At 45.4% G+C, this 26,427-nt stretch overlaps 1 protein-coding gene across 1 annotated transcript; it reads right to left on the reverse strand.

Annotated features, from left to right (window-relative positions):
- Positions 1 to 5,954: 5,954 nt before the first annotated feature.
- OLIG3 (oligodendrocyte transcription factor 3) lies at positions 5,955 to 8,137 on the reverse strand. The gene has a single exon (XM_053591995.1). It carries the CDS (start codon positions 7,908 to 7,910, stop codon positions 7,092 to 7,094), a length of 819 nt encoding a protein of 272 aa, XP_053447970.1. The 5' UTR covers positions 7,911 to 8,137; the 3' UTR covers positions 5,955 to 7,091.
- Between the last annotated feature and the right edge of the window lie 18,290 nt (positions 8,138 to 26,427).

The raw sequence follows: 26,427 nt of genomic DNA on the forward strand, positions 1-26,427 counted from the left end.
GTCTTCTTAGAATCATTACTAGAAAAACAACTGGGAAAAGTGAACCATCCAAAAATGTATTGAATGAAGACACAAACTGTAATTAATACCAAAAATAATAATAATAAAAAAAGACTGGATAAAGGAATTACCATCAAAGTTTCAAATTTAAAGAGAAAGAAATTCAATACAGAAGATAAGGGAAGAGAGAAGGCAAACAAGCTCTTTTTCAACTTTTTGGAAGAACCCCTGGCCTCAAGCTTTAAAGATTACCACCGGAAGCCCCAGAGGAGCCCCCTCTGGCCTTCTCTGAGGATCCAAAAGACCCCACAATTGTATGCTGGATCTTTGTGCTCTAGGTAGGATTATTTATCAGGGATTTTGTTTTGTCTGGGTTTTCAATGGCCCAGCCCCAGCTGTACATTTAGGGACAGACTCCAGCTTCAGTCAACAGAGGGTTTGTAGCTATCCATTTGGAAGCTTCCCTCCCCCTGCAGGGATGGAGTAATTAACAGACCATTAAGTCACTTCTGCTTTATTGAGGGGGATACCGGGCAGGTCATTTCTTTGAAAACTTTTGTTTTGGAAGGAAATTACAGGATTGTTTTATGTTTAGAACACAAGCCTGGTGAACTCTGGAGTCCGGAGGCAAGTTTCTGTAGCTTAGGGAGCAACGGAGGCAGGGCAGAAAAGGACTCTAATTCCATTAAATAAAGATTTCCTCCAACCTACCTTCTCCTTTTATTTTTTTTCTTTAAAAAAACAGTTAAAAGAGAATTGATTTGCTCATTTGCAAATACCCAACGGGGACGTGAATTATGGAGATGCCCAGACTGAAGTTTATCTCTGTGTCAATAAATCTCTAAACAACTGCGAGGAAACTAAGTACTACCACCATTGCTTCTTTTTATTTTCCTATCAATCAAAGGCATCTGTTCCTGTCCTCTCTAGTAGAGGTAATGGGCAGTGAGTTTTCAAGCATCTGAAAAAGCTTCTGGAAAGACGTGCGTGCAGAGCTTGTGCGGCCAGTGGGTTTTTACCATCCGGTTGGACTTAGGGGACTAAGGTGACCGGTGCTCCCCCGCGAAGCTCTGAGGGCCCCTGAACAGGGGCTGTTTCTTCTGCATTTGAAAGTCTCACTTCTCTTTCTGTTTTACTGTTTTGTTTTTTTTTCTTTTTACCCTCTGGTGCCATCGCAGAGCTTGTTACATCAGAGGCACTCAGAAAACGTTTATTGCTGAAGTGGAGGAAGATTAAGCGAGACCCCAAAGGAAGCAAGGCGAGGTTCGCCGCAATGAGGGGCTCTGAATAAGGAGAGGAGAAAAGAGTCTCCCTCAAATGTGCGGTCTAGGATCTCTAGTTCCTCCTGTGGAACTAAGGAGCATGCTTATGGCAGGCACTGCAGCCCTGTCCCGTGCAGGGAGAGGGGGGCTCTCCGCACCCAGCTTGTGTAGTTTTCCAGATGCGAGGGAGGTGAGGGGCGATTGCTCGTAAAACTGTAGTGCCTCCAGAATGGTCGCCCCACCCGCGCCCCCGCACTCTCCGAGATGTGGGTCACAGTCCGCGAAGTCCTGTGGGGGCAGCCATCCAAACTTCCTCTAACACTCTGGGGGCGCACCTCCCTTTCGCCCCTACTCTCCTGGGGCTAGAGAAACCCAACCTCTTTGCTTCCAGCCTAGCCTAGGATCCAGTAACCAAATCAAGGTTCTACATTGAATTCCCAGCTCTTCAAGGGCGTCCCTCCCGGCTCCCTGGGGCCTTGACCCCAGCACATCTCCCTGCCCGCCTCGCAACCAGCCTTTCTCTGGGGTGTTAAACTTTCTTTTGCGAAAGCCGGACTGACAGTGTCCTGGTGCAGCGTGGAAGCCGCGGGCAGTCCCCAGGCTGGGGTTGGAAACAGACTCGGAGCAGGGGCTTAGGCTCGGCTGGGTCGTGGACAGCCAGGCGCCTGGGTACCCGGCGAAGTCCCGGGCAAGGAAAAACGTCTGAGGAAGGCGCAGCCACCGAGCTTCCCCTGCGCCCATCCTGACCCGCTTTCTTTAGCGCAGTTTACAAACTCTGGAAAGTGTCCACCGGGGCTGCCCGTGGGCCGCAGGAACGGAGAGGCCAGAGCGCCCGCCACCTGGGCTCGAGTCTGGATTTATTGGTTCTTATTATTGTTTTTGTTTTCCCTTCTCCCAGTTTCCATAAATGCTTAGGTATTTCGAGGCTTTCTGCAGGTATCTGCACAAAGTTGGGCGTCGCTCCGCGGAATCTCTCTCCAGTGCGTCTTTTCTTTTGTCGTCTGCGCCCTCGCCTCTCTGTCTCTGTCCTGCAGGGCCCCGGAGCATCGAGGAGTCGGGGTCGAGGCCTGGAGACTGACTCTTCCCAAGGGACACAGCCCACAGCCCGGCACCAGCAGCCCGGTGCGGAGCTGGGGTCTCGCTCGCGGCTCCCGGCCCCGGCCGCCTGGTGCAGGAGCTGCGCTAGAGGCGCCCGGCACCCAGCGGGTGGGCGGGGAAGGGAGGGGCGCCGGGGCACCAGCGCCGACTCCAGCTGCCCTCCTGCGCTGCCCTCGGCGCTCTCCCCACCCCACCCTCTCCCGGTACCTAGTAGCCCCACGACTGCAGTGTCCAGAGAGGGTTTCACTGAAAAGGGGATATTCAAGTAAAAAGCGACTCCGCAGACAGGAGTCTTCAGAGTTTAACTCTTGGAGGCTGCTTTTAAGGGCACTGGGTACGTTGGAGGCCCCAATCTCGGCAGAGGTGGGGGGAGGGGGGAGAAGGGGCGCTAGAGGCGGCTGAAGAAGCAGATGCGTCTCTCTTTCCCACGGTCCCTTCATCCGCCTCGCTTTTCCCAAGGACACTTCCCGAGCCCTTTTGCAAAAATGCCTCCTCTCTCTTCTTAACCTGAGGAACCCGGGGACAGGGGCAGATGTAACTAAATGGAGGCCAAATCCCGGACGGTCATCTGGGCCTCGACGAGCTCTTTCCTTCGTAGCTTCCCTTTCCCGGCTCTGATCCTGTGCCGGTGTGGGGGAGGGACGGCGCTTGGGTGGCCTCGGACCTGTCTCCCTCCCCACGCCCCCGCGAGAGATGCCCCAGAAACGAGCTGACTCCCCAGCTCTGTCAGTGCCAGAAAAGTCCCGGAGGGCTAAGACTGAGCTTCCGTGGGGGCATCGTCAGGATCGTGGAGGCTCCGCGGGTCCGGGCCTCAAGGCCAGTCTGCAGTCCCACATAGGGTGGGGGTCAGCGTTGCAGGGAAGTCTCAAGAGTGTCCGGTCTCGGCGGGAGCCCCAGGAGCTCCCCCCTTAACCTGAGAGGTGGGAACGGTCATCCCTGAGTCCCAGCAGCAGGCGGGAAGATGCCAAGGGGGGTACCCGGAAGACTCTGGAAGGAAGCTGCAAAGTGCAATTAAATCTGGTGTCTTGAGCAGAGTGTTGGGGGATCTACCGCCTCCCTAAGGGAGGGACTTTCGCTATTTCCTCTGAGGGGATCAATAGAGGCACAAAACCTTACTGGACCCAGCAGCTGGAAAAAAAAAAAAAAAAAGAGTTTGAGGAGACATTTAACTTCCGGCTGGGCCACATTAGGCCGCGTCTCTGCGCCCTTTCACGGACGTAAACCCAACGCCTGGGCGGCCAGGGAGAGGGTGGAGCGCCCTCGGGAACAAAGATCTGATGGGCCGCGGAGCCAGCCTCGCTGTCCCTTTCCTAGTGTGATTTTCTTCTACCCTGAAAGCTCCGTGGGGGAGGAGGAACTGGCAAGAGGTTTCTAGCGGCGGCTTCTCAAGGTGTCTTCGCTCACACGTCTTTAGCTATCCTTTTAAATATAAATCAACGTTTAATCTGGAATGAAAGGACGACGATGGTCGTTTTGCTTCTAGATTAAATTAAAAACTACTGTAAACTTTCTAACTTCCGAGAAAGTGACAAATTTACAAAAAAAAAAAAAATCCGCCAAGAACCATTTTGACCTTAACAGCCACGAAATCTTGTTCCTGGCCTTGATAATTTGAAAATTTAACGGGAAATACAACAAAAGTAAAAGCCTGCTGGCAAACTCCATCCTCAGCGGACCGCTCGGACCGCGGTGCCCTGAAAAGGCTGGTGGTGATGCTGCTTCTAAGAAATACAGACACTCCGGTCGAACTAGTTCCTAAATCTCCTTTATCCCTGGGTTCCTGTCCTGTTCTTAAAGAAATCCTCTCTCCTAGTCTCTGGGTCAAAGGAGTTTTTGTAATCCGGGAAAGATCTCAGCTCATTGAGGGGATCTTCCCAGTGTTAGAAGCAGTGTCTGTTTCCCATTTAAATTAGGGAAGTTGAGGCAGAGTTTCCAAGGCTCGAGGTTCCTTTTAGCTCATGAGAGTGGACGCAAAACTCTCTAAATCGACCACTGCAGGTAACTCGAGGAATTTCTGTCCCAGAGGCACAACTCAAAAGCCACTATTTCCGTGATGTAAAGAGTGACCCCCGGGTTAAGCCTCAGCTCTAGAGAAAGGAGGAACCCCAGCACTAGGCCACTGGTGAGGCCCTGAGTCTCTCTCCAGAACCAGGTCTTTGGAAACAGGACTTGAAAGAAGCAAGTGGTTCAGGAGAAAGTCGTTTTCCTGATTGATGAAACTTCTCCCTCCCCTCCCCTTTCTAAATAATAAACTCCGGGAAAGGCTGGAGGGCTGCCTTGTGTTCATTTCAAATAAATCCTCAATAGGCTCTTTCCTCACCCAGAGAAATGAATCACCCTTGGGAAACAGACGATTATTCTCCCATTTGTCTGCCTAAAAACAGAGAAAAAAGCACCCTCCCCTGCAGACCCTCACTTCAGGTCTTCTCCTTGGTTGGGGGTGGGGTGGTGGTGGTGGTGGGAGGGTGACTGTGGGATGGAGGGGAAAGAGCTGGACATCAAGGGAACCCACAGTATTGCCCTTCGGAGCAGAGACTGAGGAAGGTGAGAGTATATGCTGCCAGGATGGTGCTGTCTTTGCTGGAATCCTGGAAAAATGAGCCTCCCCCTCTTGAAGAGGAGCTTGGGCCTCAACCCACAGGGAGGTGACGTTTTACATCTTAATTCAGAAGTAAATCCTGGGGTAGTACATTTCAATCAGGGTTCTGTTTTCCTCAGAGGGAAATAAAGGCCTGTGTGGTTGGGGTTATCCTCCCTAGAGCTTGATTTCTTGTCCTCGTTAAACAAATAAAACCTTCTGGTTTTATACAAACTATTTGGAACTGTTATGGAGAAGGGAGAGTTGCTGAGGAGAGAAAAGTAACTGATTTAAATGACCAAGTTATAGTTGACATTTATGTGTAAGACACCCAATGCATTAAACTAATCCGACCAGCAGTCTTCTACAGGAAGAAAGAAGACAAGACATCCCGCTGGAAATCTGCAACAGGAGCAGATTTGGGTGGGGGGCTGCCTGGCCCCTGAGCTCTCAGGGCAGAAAGGCCTTCCTTTTCTCTGCAGTGCATTCTGCCTGGGAGCAGGCAGACCAGTTAAGTATTTGATTATTTTCTAGAACCACTCTTAAGTTGATTTTTAAAACATATACTGGATTTTAATTTGGGGCCGGGGCAGGGGAGATCTTAAGGTCAATTTGAACTGAAAAGAAGTTAACTTAATGCTTCATTCTTATCTCTTGCCAACACGGCCAGGGCAGTCACCAGTCCGCCTCTCATTTCCTGCCACTTTGAGTTTCCAGATTACTTTTTTTTTGCTTAAATCTCAGTTGCTGAGCTTATGAGGGTCTGATTACTGCAGAGAAATAAGGAGCTAAAAGAACATGAGATTATGAAGGTGGACAGTGCAACCATTTGAAAGACATTTAGTTGCAGTAACTAGCACCAATTTACCCATCCTCTTTACCTATGATCATCATGGAAAAATCTTCCCTTCTGCTCACCCGTCCAAGCCCCTCACCCACACCCAGATTCACCCTACCCGCATTTCCTTTCCCACTACCCACAGCTTTTAAGATTTCAGGCAGAGGCAAAGCCAGGATTTAAAGGTTTTTTTTTATTTGAAACCTCATCCAGAAACACTGGTTATTAATAAATATATCATAGTTATCAAGAATATATAAAAAATAAAGACAGGTATTGTCTTTGAGGCCCTAACAAAATATTTCAAGCAAATGTCCAGGAAAATAAAAACGGCACCCCTCCCCAAACCACACTAAATTTTCAAAGCTGATAATAGAGAGAGCCAACCCCCCATGCAGAATAACTGAGCTAGGCGGGTGGGGCAAGCTCGTAGAGGGAGCCCCGGGTTTTGCAATCCTGGGCCCCTAAGACAGCCATGGGAGGTTTGGGAGGAAGTGTGAAGGGGTGGGGTGGGGAAGAAGCGCGTGCGCGTAAGTGTGGGTCTTTGCACTCTGCCCCTTTTTCATTTCATACAACTACAGACAGATGTATGGAGTACTTCGGAGAATTCACTAATAAATCCTTGTTACAAGGAAAATGGCACGACGGCCTGCACAACATGTTTAGACAATATTCATTGAGAAGCGTGCATGTACTCTTTAGACCTACACTGCATCGAAAGTAAAACACACATAGGTGTCAAGACCTGGATCCGAGTTGAGATTCAAAACTTGGGTCTTGCTATCTCTTCTCTCTCCCTCTCTCTCCCCTTTCTTCTCTCTCTCTCCATTGTCTCTGGATAAACTATGGCGACGACGGAGACAAGCATATTCGCATCCATCTCAAGGAAGTATTTACATTTGTTTTGCACAAACAGGATGGCTATCTCTTTCCAAAGTGAGAAAACAGAGCCAACCCCGAAAGTCCCTTTGCAAGTTTTTAACTACACCGATCCCGTCTTTATACAACAAACGCAGTTTTGACAAAAGCATATGGCAGTGAGAAATACTGGCGCTGCAAGGGGAAAAGAAGCATGCATGCAAAACACACGACCTCTGGTTCGAGTCCCCCTCTGCCACCACCTAGAATTGCAGTTTGATTTTGGTCCTTTCCCTCCGGGAGTCAAGTGGGGCCGGAGATCTCTCAGACAGCATGGGAGGCCGCGGGGTCCCGCCCTCGCGTGGCCCGAGCTCCAGCCTCCCGCTTCCCTCTTGGCCCGGCCCTGCGGCCCCTCCCGCCGCTCTCCTGCGTGCTGGCAGCCAGGCGGGCCCGCTGCTCACTTAAGCAAGTCCTTGGACTCTGCGGACAGCCGGGCCATGTTGGCGGTGGAGAGAGCAGACAGGTGCGGCGGCGGCGGCATCTGGCAAATGGTGCAGGGGCAGGGCAGCCCGGCCCAATGCTGGAAGCCGCTGCCCAGCTGCAGCGCGGGCGGCGTGGAGGGCGCCTTGAGCAGCGAGTGTGGAGGCCGAATGGTGCCGAGGGCGGGCAGGGAGGCGGCCGACAGCGGTGACGAAGCGCTGCTGGACGAGAGCGCGCCGCCCAGGATGGGGTGCACCGGATGCACTGCGTTGGCCGCGTGCGCCGGGTGGCCGGCCGAGTGGCCCATGGTCCCACAGTGGAAGGCCGAGTGGTGGCCCCCGTAGATCTCGCCAACCAGCCTCTTCATCTCCTCCAGGGAGCTGGTGAGCATGAGGATGTAGTTTCTGGCCAGCAGGAGAGTAGCGATCTTGGAGAGTTTGCGCACCGAGGGCCCGTGCGCGTAGGGCATGACCTCGCGCAGCCCGTCCATGGCGAGGTTCAGGTCGTGCATCCGCTTGCGCTCGCGTCCGTTGATCTTCAGCCTCAGCTGCTGTAGGTCCTGCTCCGACAGCTGCTTCTTGATTTTGTACTTGCTGCTTTCTCCCGCGGCCTTGGCGCCAGCCCGCGAGAGGCTTTCCCCCGGCATCTTCTGCACCATGTCGCCCTGCGTGGACGAGACTGAGTTGAGACGGCTCTCCTGGTGGTGGTGGTGGCGATGGTGATGGTCCCTCAGGTACATCTCATCCATGTCCGGAGATGAAGCTCTGCTGGAGACAGAGCTCGAATCAGAATTCATTTTATTGCAAGGGATGCGGCCCTACCGTGGGGAGGCTTTAGGCGGGAAATTAAAGAAAATCTTGAATTAAGAAAAAATTCTGCACAGCTGAGCAACCCACTTCTGAGCAGCGGCACGTGAGAAGAAAAGCTGAGACCGTCAGAGCCTCTCCCCGCCTCTTTCCCTCCCCACTCCCCTCTCTGGGGTTAGGCTGTTTCCTGGACAGCTAGTTGGTGTGAGCTTGAACTAACCTCTCGCAGAAAAAAGAGGGGCTTTTATAGAGCTGCAGCGGAGAAAAGAGACAAAAGGAGCCCTCCTATCTATCCTGGGCTGGTTCGGGTGACGTGCCATCATTCAGGGCGGTGCGCTTTGCCGTCCCATTTAGCGAGGTTTCCTATTCATATTCATCGTGGGGCCGCCCAGGGACACCTCTGCTTCGAACCGCTAGGAGCCCCCAGGCACAAAACCTTCTGATTGACACACTCACCGCTCCAGCTCACGCCTTCCTGATTTTTTTTTTTTTAAATACTCTCTTCCACCCGACTACTCTTCCCCCCTTTCTCAATTTCCTTAACCAAATCGCACATTAGGAACCGAAGGAAGGGAAACGAAGCCGGCCAGGGATGAAAATAGTCTGTCTCCTTCCTTTCAAAGCTGCTCCCAAGTGTAGAGAAATGTGGGCCAAAAGAGCACGTAGTAAAAAGGTTTGAGGGGCAGAGGTGCAGGTGGAGGGCAGGTTCAACCAGCCAGGGTGGAGGGGTGGGGGACTGTATGTTGAGGTTGGCTGTCTGAAATTTTTCTTCATTACTGAAGAAATGTCTGCAACACTGTCATTCTGTCAATTTTGTGTATTGGATCCTTCTGGTACAGTTGTAAGTGGACGTCCCTATTTGGTGATGGGTTTGCCCTTGACACTATTGTGGGAAAGGTCTCTTTCTTTGCCTCCTCTTTGGTTTGAAAACAAGGATTACTGAAATGATTTCAGTTCTTCACAACTCTCTAACTTCTTAGATCTAAAATTAAGAGAAAAAAAATCTAAGGCTACGTGAAACGCGATTTGGGACGAGGGACGAGGGGGAGGAGAAGGCACGGGAACAGGGAGGGTAGATTTTGGGGATTGGAAAGGTTCCTGAGATCTCCGGAGAGATTGTGCCCGCTCCAGGCTTCCAAGACCTGAGCACTAGCGGGAGGCGGCGGGCGCCCGAAGCTGTGCCGCCTTTGGCCACCTCGCGGGAGCGCCAGGAGCATCTGCAGCTCCGCGCCAGCAGGTCCAGCGCGGGCGGGTCCACCTGCATGGTGTTGTCCTACGCCGGTGGACAAGGGAAAGCGGAAGCTAAGGGTCGAAAAGCAAACCATATGGTGGTTTCATGTGTGTGTGTGTGTGTGTGTGTGTGTGTGTGCGCGCGCGTGCGTGTGTGGTTCGACAACGAATGGACCTGAAGAGCCCCTGTGTGTACCCGCACTGGCACTGCGATCTAGCGCAGAGTCGTTTCTGAGAATAAAAGGGAGGCCTGGAATTTGGAGCCTTACGTGGGCGCTGATCTTTCTTCCCCCTTGCTTTTTGTCCGTCAAGGCTTTAGCTAAGCAGCGGGAGGGGTGGGAAGTCAGAAACCCCCAGCAGGGAGAGAGTGGGGTGGGTGGCGGCCTCTGGGAGAGCCCGGACACCACCTGGCTCCCGGCTTGGAGGAACCGGAGACAGACGCCAGCTCAGGGCTTGATAGCCTTGATGGAAAGTTCGAAACCGAATCAGTCCCGGAACCTCGGGCAGTTAGGGCCTGTGCACAGCAGTCACTGGGAGCCCAGGAAGGGGAGGACACTTTCCATTGATACAAATCGATCAACAGAAGAAGAGTGGTGTCCAGGCCCGCAGTTTGCACTCTCCACAGGCTGTGTCTCATGGACAGCCGGTCACGCTGTGAAAGCCGCCCGGGCAGTACCAGCCGGATGCGGAGACGCAACATTGTAATGAATGCTTTCCTACACCGAAGCCTGCTTTTCTGTGAAAGAAAGAAAATTACCCACAGCCCCTTGTCAAAGCCAGAACGTTAATGCTCTTGAAGACTCTGACACAAACCTCTTCTAACACCTCCATCTCGGTGGAAGCAAAGTTTCTTAAAAGGAAGGCGAGGAACTAGATTGGCTGTGGAAAGATTGATGTCCAAACGCTCTCCCAATATCCAAACACAAAGAATGTTTTTAAAACGAGAATCACTCATTTTACCTAAAAAAGTGACACAACTCCTGAGCAGCTTAAGAAAAAAAAAAGTGGTGGAGGTGTTCCAAACTTCTGTCTTCTGCTGTCCCCGGTGATGGACCGAAGCTGCGGGAGCGGCTAGTCTCCACCACAGCCCTTTGGCTCCCCAGCTGATCTAGTGGGAGGAGGACTGGGAGGAAGAGGGGCTTCCCCGCCCTGGGGCAGCGCGCAGGCTCAGGCCGCATCGTCTCCTAGCCACCTTCCTGACCCCGGGGCTTCAGTATCTGTCTTCCTCCGAACTGAAAATGAACCTGAGTGTTGAGTGCGGGAAGTAACAAAGCATAATTAGAGCAGAAGGGCTGAAATGAAGGAGTGGGAAAATGTACAACTGCAAGGTATTCACCTTTTAAAGGAGCCCCGATTTTCTCAGTGGACAACGTGTAATGAAGTTTTAAAATATCCTCAAATTAGTCGAGAAGTTGGCAGGGGTGAGTAGTCCTCGAAATAGAAGCTGAACATCTCACTTGCAGGGCTGGAAAGACAGGAGCTGGGGCTGTGAGAGGTGAAACCAGAAGCCGCTACCCCTCTACTTGGCCTTTCGGAAGAGAGAGGGGCGTCCGCCGGCCGCGCTGGGCGGGGAAGCAGCGCCCGAGCCTTTGCCGTACTCCTCCGCGCGAAAGGCCGCAATGTGTTAGTGTGGGATGGCCCAAGGCTCGGGGCCCGAGCTCCGTAACGCTTTTAAAAGTTGGTTCCCCCATTCCCCCTCCATTGGAAGGGTTAACAACTAGCAAAGGGCGAGTGAATAAAGGTGCCACAACTTTGCCTGCCATAAAATGGGTTGATAGTCTCCAGGGTCCGACGCTCATCGCAAACCTGGCTCAGTGGTTGAGCTCATCCTTATCCTCCCTATGAACATTCAAACCGAGAAGAAGCGTTGTAGGCCCGAAGCTCAGGAGGGCAAGCACACGGATTTCTTTCCGAGGACTGTCCCTGCCAACACCCAGCCGGGGCTTGTGCAGGGAGGAGAGAGTAAGGCAGCCTCCGCTGGGCCCGACTGCATTAGCCCAAAGGGGCTTCAGCAAGAGAAGCGCCCTGACCTTGGCCCTCTGGCCTGGGGCCCATTCAGAGGGCTTCCAGGCGGGGAGCTCGAGCTAGTGACCCTGCGGTGGCGCGGGGATGCGCACTCTCCGGCCACACCCAGCGCCCTGGCGACCGGGGAGGGCTGCGGCGCCGAGACCCGGCTCCTTCTCTGGCAACAGGTGGGTCCCAGGGCAGTATGGCTACTTCCTGGCAAGCCTGCCTCGGCTCTGGGAAAAGAGTGGAGTTCCTCAGCCTTCCTACAACACCTGGAAGCAGCGGGTTGGCGCGTGGACTGGGTCGTAAGAGCTGCTCTGAGGTCCCCGCGCCCTCGGGGCGCGCAGCCCCAGTTCTGCAACCTCGGCCCCGGCAGCTTTGGAATCCTGGGGACTACGCACTTGGGAAGCTGCTAACCTCTCTCCTACACCCCTTCCGCCCCCAGATCGCCGGGGGACCTTCTCTTACCTGCTGCCCAGCGCGTGCCACTAGATACCGGACGCCCACCGCTCCGCGACGTTAGCCACCGAGTTCCTCCTCAGTAGCTGCAGGCTCTGCTGAGGCCACGGCGGTTTTGGTCAGGAGCGAACTCCCACCCCCACGCCCCGCAAGAGTCCAGCAGCAAATGTTGCGGCGCCTGACCTGCCGGGAGGCTTCCGCGAGAAGCGAGGCGGTCAGCAACGCCCGGGGGCTCCTCTCGCTCATCAGGCTTCAAACTTGACCTGCAGAAACCGGCCGAGACCCCGGGGGCTTCACCTTTCAACCCAGCCACCCTCCAAAACAAAAAAGAAAATTTTTTGTTTTTTCCTTTGTGCAACCAAGGAAGAGCCTAAAAACTAGTTGACCACACGGAGAACTTCTTTAAAAGAACTTTCTTTAGCAGAGTAAAACAACAGCGACACAATAACCCTGGGGTCCGTCGAGTATTCAGGGCTGTTGGGTTGATCCAGGAAGCCAGTACAAAAAAAAAAAAAAAAAAAAAGACAATTAAAAAAATTAAATGTCAACCTAATCGCAGTCAAGCAGGGATTCTCTCTTTTTGCAGCCGCGCGTCCCGGGTGACAGCGAGGAGCGTGGCTAGGGTAGCCAACTCTGGGTCCCTGCATTCAGAGACGCCAAAATCGAAATTCCAACAAGTAAATAGGTGCCACAGGGCAGGAGAGGACGGATCTGGACGGACAGTCTAGGGTCATTCAGTTTTCTGGGTTTCTCCATAGTTTAAATAACATCTCGAAAACTTACTGATCTGTCCATTATTTTCCATCACTTTAAAAAGTCTGGTTTTCATACAAGAAAAATAGCAGAAGTTGAAGAACAGCAGTATTTTATGAGGCTGGTAGTAACCGCTTTTCACAATGTAGGACGTAGAGATTGGGAGATGTGAGAATGTTGCAGAATAGCATAAAATGATGAAGTGCTAATTATGTGAATATATAGACAAGTTCATACACTGGCGGTGGAACTAGAAGTTTGATTTTGATGATGTATAAGCAGCAAGGCTTGCTAGAACTCACGGATTAGTTATAATTATTTAAGGACTCACTAAAGTCAAAGGAGATTATGAACTTCTGGGCTTCATTTATAGGATTTTGCTCAATTAGTGAGCATTCTTTAGTATTCTCCCCCCCCCACTTTCTAGTAACATCTGCTCAATTGCCAAAACCTCCACTGAGTTTTTCCCTTGTAGAAAGCCTATAAATTGAAAACATTTTTTCCTTGAGATTGGAATGTTTAGGTTGATTTAAATATCACTGGTGATCAATCATGGAAATTGATGAGTGATATACAAATTTGCATACTTTTACACACATTCTTAGCATGTGCCCTGAAATTCTGAATTTGTGGCTCTATTAATACCAATACATAAAAAACCACTAAGCAGATGATTTCTTAATAGTATTTTATTGTTATTAACTTACTTCTTTTATGAATTGATAAAGCCGCTGTATACAATTTGATATCTAATATAAAAGTAGTACAGGATACTAAATTCTTCTTTTTGTATTTGGAGCTTATTAGTTAATATCTTTGCTATATTCTATTAGATAGTTAAAGACATATTGTTGTACTTTTTGCTGAAGCCCTTAAGGAATTTAGTTTTATTTTAGAAATAATTTTCTCATGTACCGTATGTGTATTGTCATTTTTAGTGTAGTAATGTTCAGATTTATACACAAAGTACATAAATAAATAGATGCCATAAGGAGATTAGGATATAAGAATTTACGAAAAAAGGAAGCACAGATTAAAAGGGTATTTACATTTATTGACAACAATGACTTAAACTGTCCTTTTATTAGAGGTACCTAGACCTGTAAGTATTGGGATATACATGCACATTTGCATAAAGTCAAATACATCAAAATATTTATTTGAAGCCCTTTTATTCTAAATAAAAACGAATAAATTATTTTTCAGATGCTATCGAAGACAGGTTTTACCAATGCACCTGTTTATAAGTAGAGTTGGATTAGAAAAATTCTCCCACTGGCTTGACTCTTAACAAATAATAGATTTACAAACATTATTTTGAGAAAATTATAAATTAGAATTCTGTTACTGAATCCTGAAATGTGAAAATGGCAGTTTTCTAAAATCGACTTTTCAATGGCTGATTGATTTTTATACCCAATTTGTAGTATGAGCCAGGTGGACTTTGCTTTATCATTTCTAAAAACAAATGAAGATGTAATAAATGCTACATAGTCATTTCTTCATTGTATTTAATATTTTTCTATCTATAGAGTATATTTTTGTTAGCATAACACCGACAGTCTGAACATACAGTATATAAAACCTAATTATCACCACCCATAATGCCAGCTGAATGTTCATTTTCATTTTATACCATATTATAACATACAAAAAAAATTTAACAAATTACCCAGGTAATTTAGACCTTAGGTCCTGTTTTACTTTGTAGACAGGGTGGAGGCAAGGTGGGGCAAGAGGAAGCAGGCTAGAAAGAAGTTATCATTCAATATTTTTAGATATGTATCATCCTGTATTTTATTTGTGGCTGTCTCCTGTTTAACAATTGAAATTATATTCTCAACTGAACCATCAAGAGTGTGTACTAAAAACCTCTTGTAAGTTTAGAATGTGTTAATTTCATAACAATAATAATGGAAATTAATATGTTTTCATAACACGACATGATTTAAGCTGTCCATGAAAAACATTGATAATTGTCCAGTTCCTTGTATTTTTCTAGTAATTTTTATTATCTACTCTATAACGCTTGATAATAAGAAACAGCAGAATATTGGAGTATTCATGACCACAGATGTGCCTATTTCCATTGCATACTTTAAAATAACTTTAGGTTTTTATTTTTTATTGCAGTAAGTGTAATACAGTTGAGTGGACTTTTAGAAAAATAAAACTTTGTGATGAGGGAGAAAAGAAAGGCATGGAAAACACTCAGTAGATATCCTTTGTTCATAATAGATAAATATAATCCTACCATTAAGTGAATTTGATGGAGTTGTGTGAAAGTATTCCCAAAATATATGTTCGCTTTATGAAGTCATGAAAATTGTAACACTGATTCTAATAATTTAATAGAGAACCCATTTGTGGCTGTTTTCCAAAGGCAAGTTTGCCCATCTTGTTTCAATCCCCTGTGGACTTCACGGTAGTCTGGTTCCCCATTCATATGCCCTGCAATATGCTGAGCTAGTCAAATTGCTGAAATAAAGCTGTGAGAAGAATGGAAACACTGAATAATCCTGCAGGGACTGTACTTCTGACTATTAGGATGGCTCAGAATGTGCTGCCAGAACAAAGTGGAAAACCGAGAATACGATCGACTGAAACCCTCCTAAGACACAGAATTTTTAAAAGTTAATGCTAGGGATAGCTTAATGCTGCTGGACAATGTTCTCAAATAAGTTCTTCGTTTTCCCTGTTTCTAAAAGAGGGTTTCAGCTTTATATTGAGGGGTAACTTAAATGGCACAATACATGCTTTCCTATAGATACATTTTTTCTATCTATAGATAGATTTTTGTTTGCACAACACCAACAGTCTGAACATAAAGTCTATAAAACCAATACTAGAATACAATACTAGATTTTTATATTCAGAAAAAGACGAGTTTTCATTTCATTGACAAAAATTTTTAAGACTATTTTTAAATTCAGACCAGAGTTAAAGTTCTTTTTACCTGGGAAAAGCTTTTATAAGGAAATCAGTTGCCATTGAGTATATAATTTTATTTTCTTTTCTTTCTCTCTCTCTCTTTTTTTTTTTTCCATAGAGACAGAGTCTCACTTTATCTCCCTGGGTAGAGTGCGGAGGCATGACACAACTCACAGCAACCCCCAACTCCTGGGCTTAATCGATTCTCCTGCCTCAGCCTCCCGACTAGCTGGGACTACAGTGGCCTGCCACAACGCCCGGCTATTTTTTAGTTGCAGTTTGGCTGGACTGGGTTTAAACCCTCCAGCCTCGGTATGGTATATGGGGCTGGCACCCTACCCACTGAGCCGCAGGTGCCGCCCCTTTCTTTTCTTTTCTTTTTCTTTTTTTCTTTTCTTTTTTTTGAGACAGAGTCTCACATTGCTGCCCATGGTAGCACATGGTGCCCAGAGTGCTATGGTGTCACAGCTCACGGCAACCTCAAACTCTTGGGCTCAAGTGATTCTTTTGCCTCAGCCTCCCAAGTAGCTGGGACTACAGGCACCCACCACAATGCCAGGCTATTTTTAGAGATGGGGTCTCCCTCTTGCTCAGGCTGGTGTTCAACTCCTGAGCTCAGGCAATCCAGCTGCCTCAGCCTTGCAGAGCGCTAGGATTCCAGGTGTGAGCTACTGCACCTGGCTCCATGTATATGATTTTCAGGTATACTTGCTGTAAGTGTTCTACCTCTTCATCTCCATCAAAGTTTCACTTCTTGTGAAAGTGCAGCAGGGGATAATATCTCTCTTTTTTTTTTTTTTGTAGAGACAGAGTCTCACTTTATGGCCCTCGGTAGAGTGCCGTGGCGTCACACGGCTCACAGCAACCTCCAACTCCTGGGCTTAGGCGATTCTCCTGCCTCAGCCTCCCGAGCAGCTGGGACTACAGGCGCCCGCCACAACACCCGGCTATTTTTTTGTTGCAGTTTGGCCGGGGCCGGCGCCCTACTCCCTGAGCCACAGGCGCCGCCCGGGATAATATCTCTTTTGCACCCATTAGATTTATTAATTAACTGAAATTAATTACATTAAATGGGAAGTAATGCCTTTGGGGAAAGTAATGCCAAGAATGGACACCCATTAGAGAAGTGTTGCTGAAGATATGTGTGGCAGGAATGATGTTGGCCAAGAGTCTACAACCAATTAAACTTAAAAGTTTTAAGGAGTAGTAGAAACTAAAAACGAGTGGGCACATGCAGCGTGGGGTTGTAAACCTTTTAGAAGACAGGTCTAGAATAACAAGCACGTAGTTCCCTTCCTGCGTGCAATGCCCCTCAAGTCCGTATTGGAGAAAGCCATCTGTAACAATGGGAACAGGGTTACTGTCAGCACAGAAATATTACATGTTTGTTTAATAAGTTGTCCTCCTGTCAAAGCTTGCAAATACCATGGGATTATAGGGAAGATGGGCTCTTGGGCAGATATAAATTTTGTTTTGAGATAATTCTTTTTTTTCCGGGGGCTGGGTTTGAACCCACCACCTCCCGTACATGGGGCCAGCGCCCTACTCCTTGAGCCACAGGAGCTGCCCATGAGATAATTCTTATATGATAAATATAGAGATACCACTCCCCCACTGGCAGGAGTTCTCTCCCTCTGGAATGAAGGGCAGAGACGTGTACTACACTTCCCAACCCATTGGAATTCCTGGGGAGGATTTTCTGCCTACCAGCTACACAAGGTTCTTACCATTTCTGAACCTTTCTCATCCACATAATGAAAGCAATGAAACTCACATGACATGCACCCTTGTGAGGATTCAATAACAGTGTTTTGTGAACTTTTAAAACTCATGCACAGATCCATCCAGATCAGACTTAAATTTCAAGAACAAAACTTTAAAATGTTTAATAAGAATAAATTATTTTTGATCTTGAATTAGCAATGGATTTCCTAAATTAGACAAAGCCAGAACTATCTACAGAAGAAAAAGGTTGATAAATGTGACTACATTAAAATTCTGAACTTTCATCAGAGCTCAACTGTGAAAGAATGTGAAGTGATTAAACTGGGAAAAAATCTTTGCAGCATAAAGGATCAATAAAGCATTTGTAACATACATATATAAAGAACTTTGATGAATCAATGTGAAAAGGACAATAGAGAGGCAAAAGATGGAAGAGGAAATACAACAGGGGAGGAAACACATATTGTGAATAAACTTATGAAAAGATTTGTAACCTCATTAAGTAAGAAAACACAAATAAAAGACACAAGGAGGTAGTATTCTATATCCACTCAAATGGCAAATATTAGGAAATTTGGTATTACTAGTATTGAAGGCACTGTTGCTTAGCAACATCTCATATGTTTCTTGTGGGAATATAAACTCGTATCTCCACTTGGGAAAACAGTTTGATATTATCTTGTAAAACTGAACATTCATGTACTGTATGACTCTGCAATTCAAATTCTACAGTTATATGCGTCCACCCCCAATTTTTAAACCCATACCCCTAAAGATATGGACTGCAATGGAATGTTCATAGCATCACTGTTCACTATAGCAATAGTTATTAACGTGAAAACAGATCAGTCCATTGGAGTACGTGCAGGTAATTATCCAGCATTTTAAATGATTGAACTATAATTGCATTCAGAAATAAGGACAAATCCTGGCTTGGTGCCTGTAGCACAGTGGTTAGGGGGCCAGCCACATACACTGGGTGTGGCGGGTTCAAACCTGGCCCAAGCCAGCTAAACAACTGCAACCAAAAACTAGCTGGGCATTGTGGCGGGCGCCTGTAGTCCCAGCTACTCAGAAAGCTGAGGCAAGAGGATTGCTTAAGCCCAAGAGTTGGAGGTTGCTGTGAGCTGTGACACCACAGCACTCTACTGAGGGTGACATAGTGAAACTCTGTCTCAAAAAAAGGGAAGAAATAAATAAGGACAAATCCTAAAAACATAAAATTAAGAGAAATAGTGAGAGCCCAAAAGATTACATGAAGAATGAAAACAGTTTTTTTAAAGTTAATAGCAACTAAACCAAAAAACCCGACATACTTATTAGGAATTCACAGAGAAGTGAAGGAGACCTAACTTCGAAAAGGAAAGAAAGCAAATGAAGGGTCAACCCAGAGTCAGGATAGTGAATGCTGTAGGTGAAGGAGGGAGAGGTAAGGGATGGGAGAGGACCACAGAGGATTATAGAAATTATTGTCAATGTTCCTGCATTTGGATGGGAGTTCTCAGGTGTTTATTGTATTATTCAAAATAAACATACACAAACCAACAATGAGAGTATGTTCTAAACAAAGAATTATAACTCATCAAATTTCCTGTGCCTGTGCCCCCCCCCCCACCAAAAAAAAAGCCCAAAATAAAAATGTGCTTTGAAATAGATACCTTAGTACTTACTGAGAACATGCAACTGATATTTGTCACCTTCCTGTCATGGAACTTACCTTATCTCTTTGAGGTTTATCCTACCTCAAAACAGAGACCTTCTAGGTGGGCAATTTCTTGCTCTCCACACACCTTGTTTGCACTTCCCATGCTTTTTGAGTACCATTTCTTCTGCTCTGCGTACTTCTTTCATTCATCTTCACCCATTCAGATTCTACCCTTGTTTCAAAGTCTAACTAAAATCCTACTTCCTTCAAGGAGCCTTCCCGGTGATTTAAATCCCTGTCATATCTAATATCTATACCATACAATTTAGTTCTCAGTCAGATATTCTCTTAGTGCTAATTGATAAGTACAGATATTGCACAGTATGACATTTTTGGTTACGGGCGCACATAAAGTTGATTCGTACTCGATCTCCATTTACGAAGACTCTCGAGAGGGTACAGACACATGCACAAATCTCTACCATGCTTGGTTCTAGACAGGTTTGCTAGAACTTACAGGTGGAGAAATGGAAGAAGGCTTCACCAAACAGGAGGCTTCTCCGTTGGACTTTGAGGCCAAAATGGCAGGAGAAGGGTAAAAATAATGAGATCTAATATTTTCTAAATATTTATGTGTTCAGTCTATACAGAGTCTCTTACAAGTTTGATTTGGCTGAGAATCATAGACACCCAAGTTTGACTTCACTGAGATTCACAGATACCCAAGAGAAATAAGATTGTCTCAAGTGGGGCGGCACCTGTGGCTCAGACGGTAAGGCGCTGGCTCCATATACCGAGGGTGGCGGGTTCAAACCCGGCCCCACCTGAACTGCAACCAAAAAATAGCCAGGTGTTGTGGCGGGCGCCTGTAGTCCCGGCTACTTGGGAGGCTGAGGCAAGAGAATCGCTTCAGCCCAGGAGTTGGAGGTTGCTGTGAGCTGTGTGATGCCACGGCACTCTACCAAGGGCCATAAAGTGAGACTCTGTCTCTACAAAAAAAAAAAAAAGATTGTCTCAAGGATAAACTTTTTCTTATATGTAAAATGTGGAAGAAGGCAGTACAGGGCTGAGTAGTGACTGTGCTGCATAATGTCTTCCAGGACACTTGAAGGTCATTTTTTTGTAGCTCGAGGTTACTCCCGGCTTATTCTAATGCTTACTTCTAGTGTGTGACCCTCATGCCCTTGGCTCAAAATGGAAGCCACACCTGAACTCCAGGAAACAGGACTGAGAGACGGGTAAAGAAGAAGAGGCGGACAAACATCACACACGTATCTGTGTCGGCAACAGAAACTATTCTGGCTATTTTAAGCAAGAAGGGATTTAATATAGGGGATTGCCTGCTTTAAAAATGTCCTGCAAGGACCAAAGGAGGGGGCTTAGGTAAGGTCTCCAGGAATGACTCTCTGAACAATATGTATATATCCTTGGGGATTGCAGAGGGAGTTATAAATTCAAGAATACAAAGCAAAAACAGATCCAGGAGGCAGGAAGCTGGAGTCAAGAAGAAATTGCTGTAATTGACTCTCAATAACCAGAAGCAGGAGAAGGGCCACTGGGACACTGCTGAAGAAGTGTACAAACATTTCTCTGACAAGGCTAAGTAAGAGATGACATTTTTGAAGGGGGCAGGGAATGATTTCTATTCACTTCTTATTTCCTAAATGTGGCATGAGTACATCCTATTGAAAGAATCTAATTTATATCCACTTGCAAGGTGATTGATGGAACGGAGAGTTAACTTTTCATTCTCTCTAGTTAGAAAGAGGATAGACTAGAAATTGGAAAGGCCAATCTGTTGCGCCTACCACAGTTCACTCCTTTGGTTACCTAACCTCCAGGTACATTCTCCTACCCACAGCTGAACTTCGGAATATTACAATAAAAACATACTATTACAATATTGCAATAAAAACATACTCATATCTGATATGATGCAATCATCCCTCATACAGACAAATCAACAACAAAAAAAATGTACTTAACATTTTTCCTCATGGGGAAACCTAATATCCTACCATTTGAGATGACTATGACTGGGGAGTTTCTACTCTCCTTCCAATTTAGTTAATTCTACTCGCTATGTAGGCAATCTAGAGATGAAATCATTCATTTAAAAACACTAAAACAATTTATATGAAATAATAGGGGGAAGGCAGAAAAGAAAAAAAGGAAAATTTATTTAATGTATTCATATATCTCATATATATTGATAATGGTTTGGAAGTTTGGCCCCTCCAAATCCCATCTTGAAATCTGATCCACAGTTGGATGTGGGGGTTGGTAGGAGGTGTCTGGGTCACCTGCGTGGATCCCTCATGAATAGCTTGGTGCTGTCCCCTTCATAGGGAGTTTGTCTCCCTTTATTAGTTTACTGGAGAGCTTTGGAGAGCGCGTTTAAAGGAGCTTGGTCCCTCCTCTCTCTTTTGCTCCTTCTCTCCCCATGTGACACCCCTACACCCCCTTCCACCCTGACTGGAAGCTCCTTGAAGCCCTCACCAGAAGTAGAAGCTGATGTGATGTTTCTTGTACAGACTGCAGAACCATGAGCCAAATAAACCTCTTTTCTTTATATATTACTCAGCCCTCTGTCTAGTAGTGCAAGACAGCCTGCTACATATATTAAACAGAGTAAAAAAAGTTGTGGACTACTACTATTGATGAAATTATAGTTGTATTTTGAATTTCTTTTCTCTACTATCTGTTTCCAAATCCTTTTGATCGTATCTCCACTGGCCAGGGTTCCTGGTGCAAGGAGCCCAGCTAACATTGCCTGGCCATCCAGCATGTCAAGTGTTGGTATGATCTTCCACAGACTTTTACTAGTGTTCTTGGGAGTAATGGTAGGTACCCAAAGGGCTCCTGAATTGCAGATAGACTCTTTCTTTTCCCCATTGTTTTGCAGCAAAACTATTTCCTTATGGTAATAAGCATAAAAATAATTTCAGCCAACATAGTAACATACTTTTTTCTCCCTGTGGTTGAGGGGTGTGAAGACTCCAGAATGGCCAGATGGTAGTCTCAACTTTCAGGTCACTGGAAATAATGTCTTTTTGTGGAGGCATTTCTTCCTTGGTAACTAGTACTGAGTATAGTTACTTAAATAAGCATAACCCAAAGTAATGACAGAGATTGCTAACAGACTACCAAAACCTGAGCATCCCGGACCAGCTCTACGATCTCCTTACTTTTAGAGGCATTAAGTAACTATATGATTAAGTCACTAGCCAGGGGTGTGAGTGTAACTTATGAGAGCCAGATTCAGGTCTGAGAGTTAAGACATTGGGCATGCTCCTTCCATACCATATTTTCTTCCTCCTGTCTATTTTCTGGAACCATGCAGAGGATAGTAAAACCCTAGGTCTTTGCAAAGCAGTAATTTAGAAAGATTCTAGTCCCCCAACTCATAGTGTAAAGCAGAACTGCTCCTATTGCTATTAGAACTGTTACATGAACAAGAATGAAATGTCTCTGTTCTATAAGTAATTTTATTTTTGGCTGTCTTTGTTAGAATAGTCTTGCTTTATTCTACATTATTTAGACAAATTGCAAATATTTTGCAATAATGAGACATGTTTGAGGGACTAACTTATGTCAGAGAGTTAGAGTTAGCTTAGGCCTGAAGTAACAAATGTGGATGACTTCTGCCTTTTCCAGGTCAAAGTGAACTGTGTGTTCTGCTTAGTTCAATTGCAAAAAAAAAAATTCACAAGATTGATAACCATTATCAGTGTGGGGGGAGAGGCCACATTGGTATGCTAGTGTGAGACAGAACATGTGCAAATGGCTATACTTTCAAGGAGACTGGGAAGGTCATTCTTATCCCCAGTGTGAAGTAGTCTGCAGATGACTGGGTTTGAGGCTTGGCAACGGTAAGCACTCTGACATAAAATGTTTGTAGCCTGTGTACTCCACTATGATTAGCTTAGGTGATATATTAATAACAAAGCTCAGCAGAAAGAACCAGGCTGAGGAATATTTGGCTAATATGGCTTCCTTTGTCTCATCTGTTCTTCACAGGTGACATGCTTGGATTGGTGGTGACGATGTTCAGCCCGCACAGGGAAAGACTCTTGTCATGTCTTGGAAAGCCCCAAGTTGAGGTTGATTTAGGCTCATACATTCTACAACAGCATGCTGAAACTTCAGGACGTTTACCTGCTGTGCACCAGATCATCTGTGTCTAATACCTGGGTTTTGGGATCCAGTTTCTTGCTGGGTCACCTGTATCATCCTATCACAGTGTTCACAGGTTATTCAGGGAGGAATTCATCAAAAAACATTAAGCAACTGCATCCTATAAGGAATTAAAAAATGAACCAAATAACCTCACATCCCTTCCCTCAATTGCCTTAAATTATAAGGGAAACACATAAATGAGTAAAAGGCACATTTTTGCAGATGGTGACAATTGCTATAGGAAAAAAGTTAGAGAAGAGAGCACGGGGTACTAAGAGAGAAAGAATAGGTTACTGGTGGTTATAATAGCAAATAATATTGTTAGAGGAGATTAGAGAAGTTGGTTTTTGAGTAAAAACTTGCAGGAGACAAGTATTCCTGACAGAGGGGTCGGCACATGCAAAGAGGCTCTGAGGCAGGCAGAAGCCTGCAAGCGGCAGGACAACGTGGCTGAGGTAGAGTGAAGGAAAAACAGGGGGAAAGGGCATCAGAGAGAACTCTGTCTTGCGGTGTGGGAGGCAGCTGAAGATGCAGCATGTATAGGGTTCTGCAGGACATTTCCAGTTGTACTCTTAGCGGGAACTTCAGGCTTTCACTTTGAGTGAGAGGGCTTTGAGCAGAGGCGTGGCTTCAGCCCATTATATTTTAAAAGGCTTATTCTGTTCTATAGAGAAGAGACAGAAAGGGGCAAGGTCAAAAGCAGGGAGACCAATCAAGAGGGCATTGCAAGAAATCAGGCACAGAACGATGATGGCTTGTGCTACGTGTCTGGTGAAGGGGGTCAGATGGGTCAGATGGTATTTGAAAGACAAGCCAACAGGATTTGCTGAGAGATTGGAAGTGGGTGTCACAAAAGGAGATTAGAAATGACCTCAAAGTTTTTGGCTTGATACCTAGAAGGATATTGGTGCAATTGACTCTGTCAGGAAAAACTGTGAAGGACTTTGACAGAGGAGCAAAAAAGATGAAAAGATTACTGGGTGTTCTAACTCATTTATTTAGGTTCTCTTGACGTTTATTGTTTTGAGGGCGTTTTGAAGCTCTGTAAAGTGTAGAGAATTGATAACACAAATTATTCTTGCCCATAGAAAAGCACAATGTGTTTAGTAGGATGTAACTGATGATTGCCTGTAGAGAGACCATTTTAAATGTACTCAGAAATTCATTTCAGAACTTCTTATTCCCCATGTCTCTGCTCTTCGAATCCTTCCTTGAACTGATTGTAACGTCTTCCTGGTTTCTCTCATAAATTAATGAGTTAAATAAAATCTTTGACACGAGTTCATTTTATATCTGCATGGGATTCATGATTTTATTGGTTTTAGACAATAATCTCTTAACAATGGAGATGGCCAAGACTGAGGGAGGAGATAAATTTGCATAGGGTCAGTTTGAGAGGCCTGTCCTAATAAAAATATAGTATCGTACAAACATATCTGCCCTTCAGGGAAAGACATGAAAGAAGGGAAATAAGCTGATCACAAAAGGACAAATACTACATGATTCTGATTATATATGCTATCTGAAGTAGTCAGACTCACAGAATCAGAAAGTAGACTGGCAGCTCATGGGATGGAGAAATGGGGAATTATTATTTAATGGGTAAAGAGTTTCAGGTTTGCCCAGACAAAAAAGTACTGAAGATTGGTAACAGGATGATGAGAATCTACTTAATGCTAATGAACCATATACTTCAAAATGGTTAAGATGGTAAATGTGTTGTACATTTTGCCACAATTAAAAATAACAATAAAAATTGAGAAACAAGATTAGGATAACTCACAAATAAAGCCATAAGGCTAATTGAGAAATAAAGGCTCCATGAAAACCAAACACACTATAGGGAGATTTTGATCATGGTATGATTTCAGGACAAGTTTTTTCTTTGTGTTAAATTATTCAATTGTGTAAGATAATTAGAGAACTTCAAGAAGGTAGAAAAGTAAGAACAAGTCAAGGCTTGTGGGCCTTCAGGGTATAGTCCAGCGGTTGGTTCTCAACCTGTGGGTCGCGGCATTAGGAAGGTTCAGAAACACTGGTGTAGTCACTGACACCAGGAGGTAGCTTCTACAAATGTATCACATTTGTACCACACCTAAATAATTTTTAGAAAACAGAATTGCTTAAGAAAAAACATGGAGGGAGGACAGAGCTGTGACATTTTTATCCATTAGGAGACTCATAGGGGGGTGCATGTTATAGCATGTCCTTTTGTAATACATTCATTCTTCCAGGATAACCATCAGTACTTGATTTTGTTGAACATCTACTGTGTCAGGCTCTTCACGTGTGGTCTGTCTAGTCCTAGAAAGAGCCTGCCAAGGTATACATTATCAACTCTGTTTTAGAGATGGGAAACTGAGGCCAGGCAAGTTTCTGTAGCATATCCAAGGACACAGAGTAAATATGAGTCAGTGGGCACCAAGATTCAACTCAGTATTGTCTGACTCTGAAACCTGCATCTTATTTTCCATGCCATTCTGAATGATTGTCATCAAAATACGATTATGGGAACTGGGAGCCTGGACTTCCATCCCTTCCCAGAGGTAAAGAGTTAGTGCCTTTCTTCCTCCTGCCAGAATGGTTCCCATGGAGCCAGCTAATACAGGATATTTAAGTAAGATCCAGAGTCTCATAACTTAATAACCTAAGTGTCTAGAACACATAAAACATAACTCATTATATCACCAACAAAGACAACCTCAGATCAAATCAGAAAAGATGATCTACAGATCATCACCAACATCAAGATGACACAGATGTTGAAATTACCTGACAAGCATTTTAAAGCAGCCATCAGAAAGATGCTTCAATGAGCAATTTCAAACGGTGAAATTCACATTTGTACCACATTGTGGTACCACATTGTACCACTGAAATCAATCAAGGAAGGGATGGAGGGAAAGAGGGAGGGAGGGAGGAAGGAAGGAAAAAATCTTAAAAAAGAAATAGGAGATATAAAGAAGAACCAAATGGAAATTTTAAAATGAAAAAATAAGTAACCAAAATTAAAATCTCATTAGATGTACTCAAAAGAAGAAAGGAGGTGACAGAGAAAAAAAAGCAGTGAACCTAAAGATAAAATGATAGAATTAGTCAGTCTGAACAGTAGAGGGAAAATAGATTGAGCAAAAAGTAATTACAGGGTGTGAAAGTACGTTGCCATCAAACGAGCGTTCGGTATTTGAGGTCACATCTTACTGAGGTGGTGCTGCTGCACTGTGGTCCCTCTCTACAGAAAACATAAATGGCTTTCTTTCAAAATGATTATTGAGAGAAACATAGAGTGTTTCAGCTCAAAAATGCTGAAAAAATAGAAAAGCAGTTTTTAAATCGTACAGAGCTAGGTATGGAAGCTATTAATATTTTAGCTCTAATTTTATCCATGAGGAATTTCAGGTCAAGAGAAAACAAGTGATTCACTTAAGGTTGACATCTAGTGAATGAGAGATTTGGGACTGGGCTCCAGGTTCAGTAACAACTAGTATAAATCTTTTTTCTATTTACAAAAAGAATTTTAAAAGAGACATCTACCCATAAGAAAAGAGATAGAATTTTTAGCATCAACTTTTCACTGA

The sequence above is a fragment of the Nycticebus coucang genome, chromosome 5 (genome assembly GCF_027406575.1).
Source record: "Nycticebus coucang isolate mNycCou1 chromosome 5, mNycCou1.pri, whole genome shotgun sequence".
Taxonomy (NCBI): Eukaryota; Metazoa; Chordata; class Mammalia; order Primates; family Lorisidae; genus Nycticebus; species Nycticebus coucang.

What these genes read in the sequence shown, in the direction of transcription:
- OLIG3 (XM_053591995.1), bottom strand. Translation starts at nt 7,910, where the DNA reads ATGAATTCTGATTCGAGCTCTGTCTCCAGCAGAGCTTCATCTCCGGAC.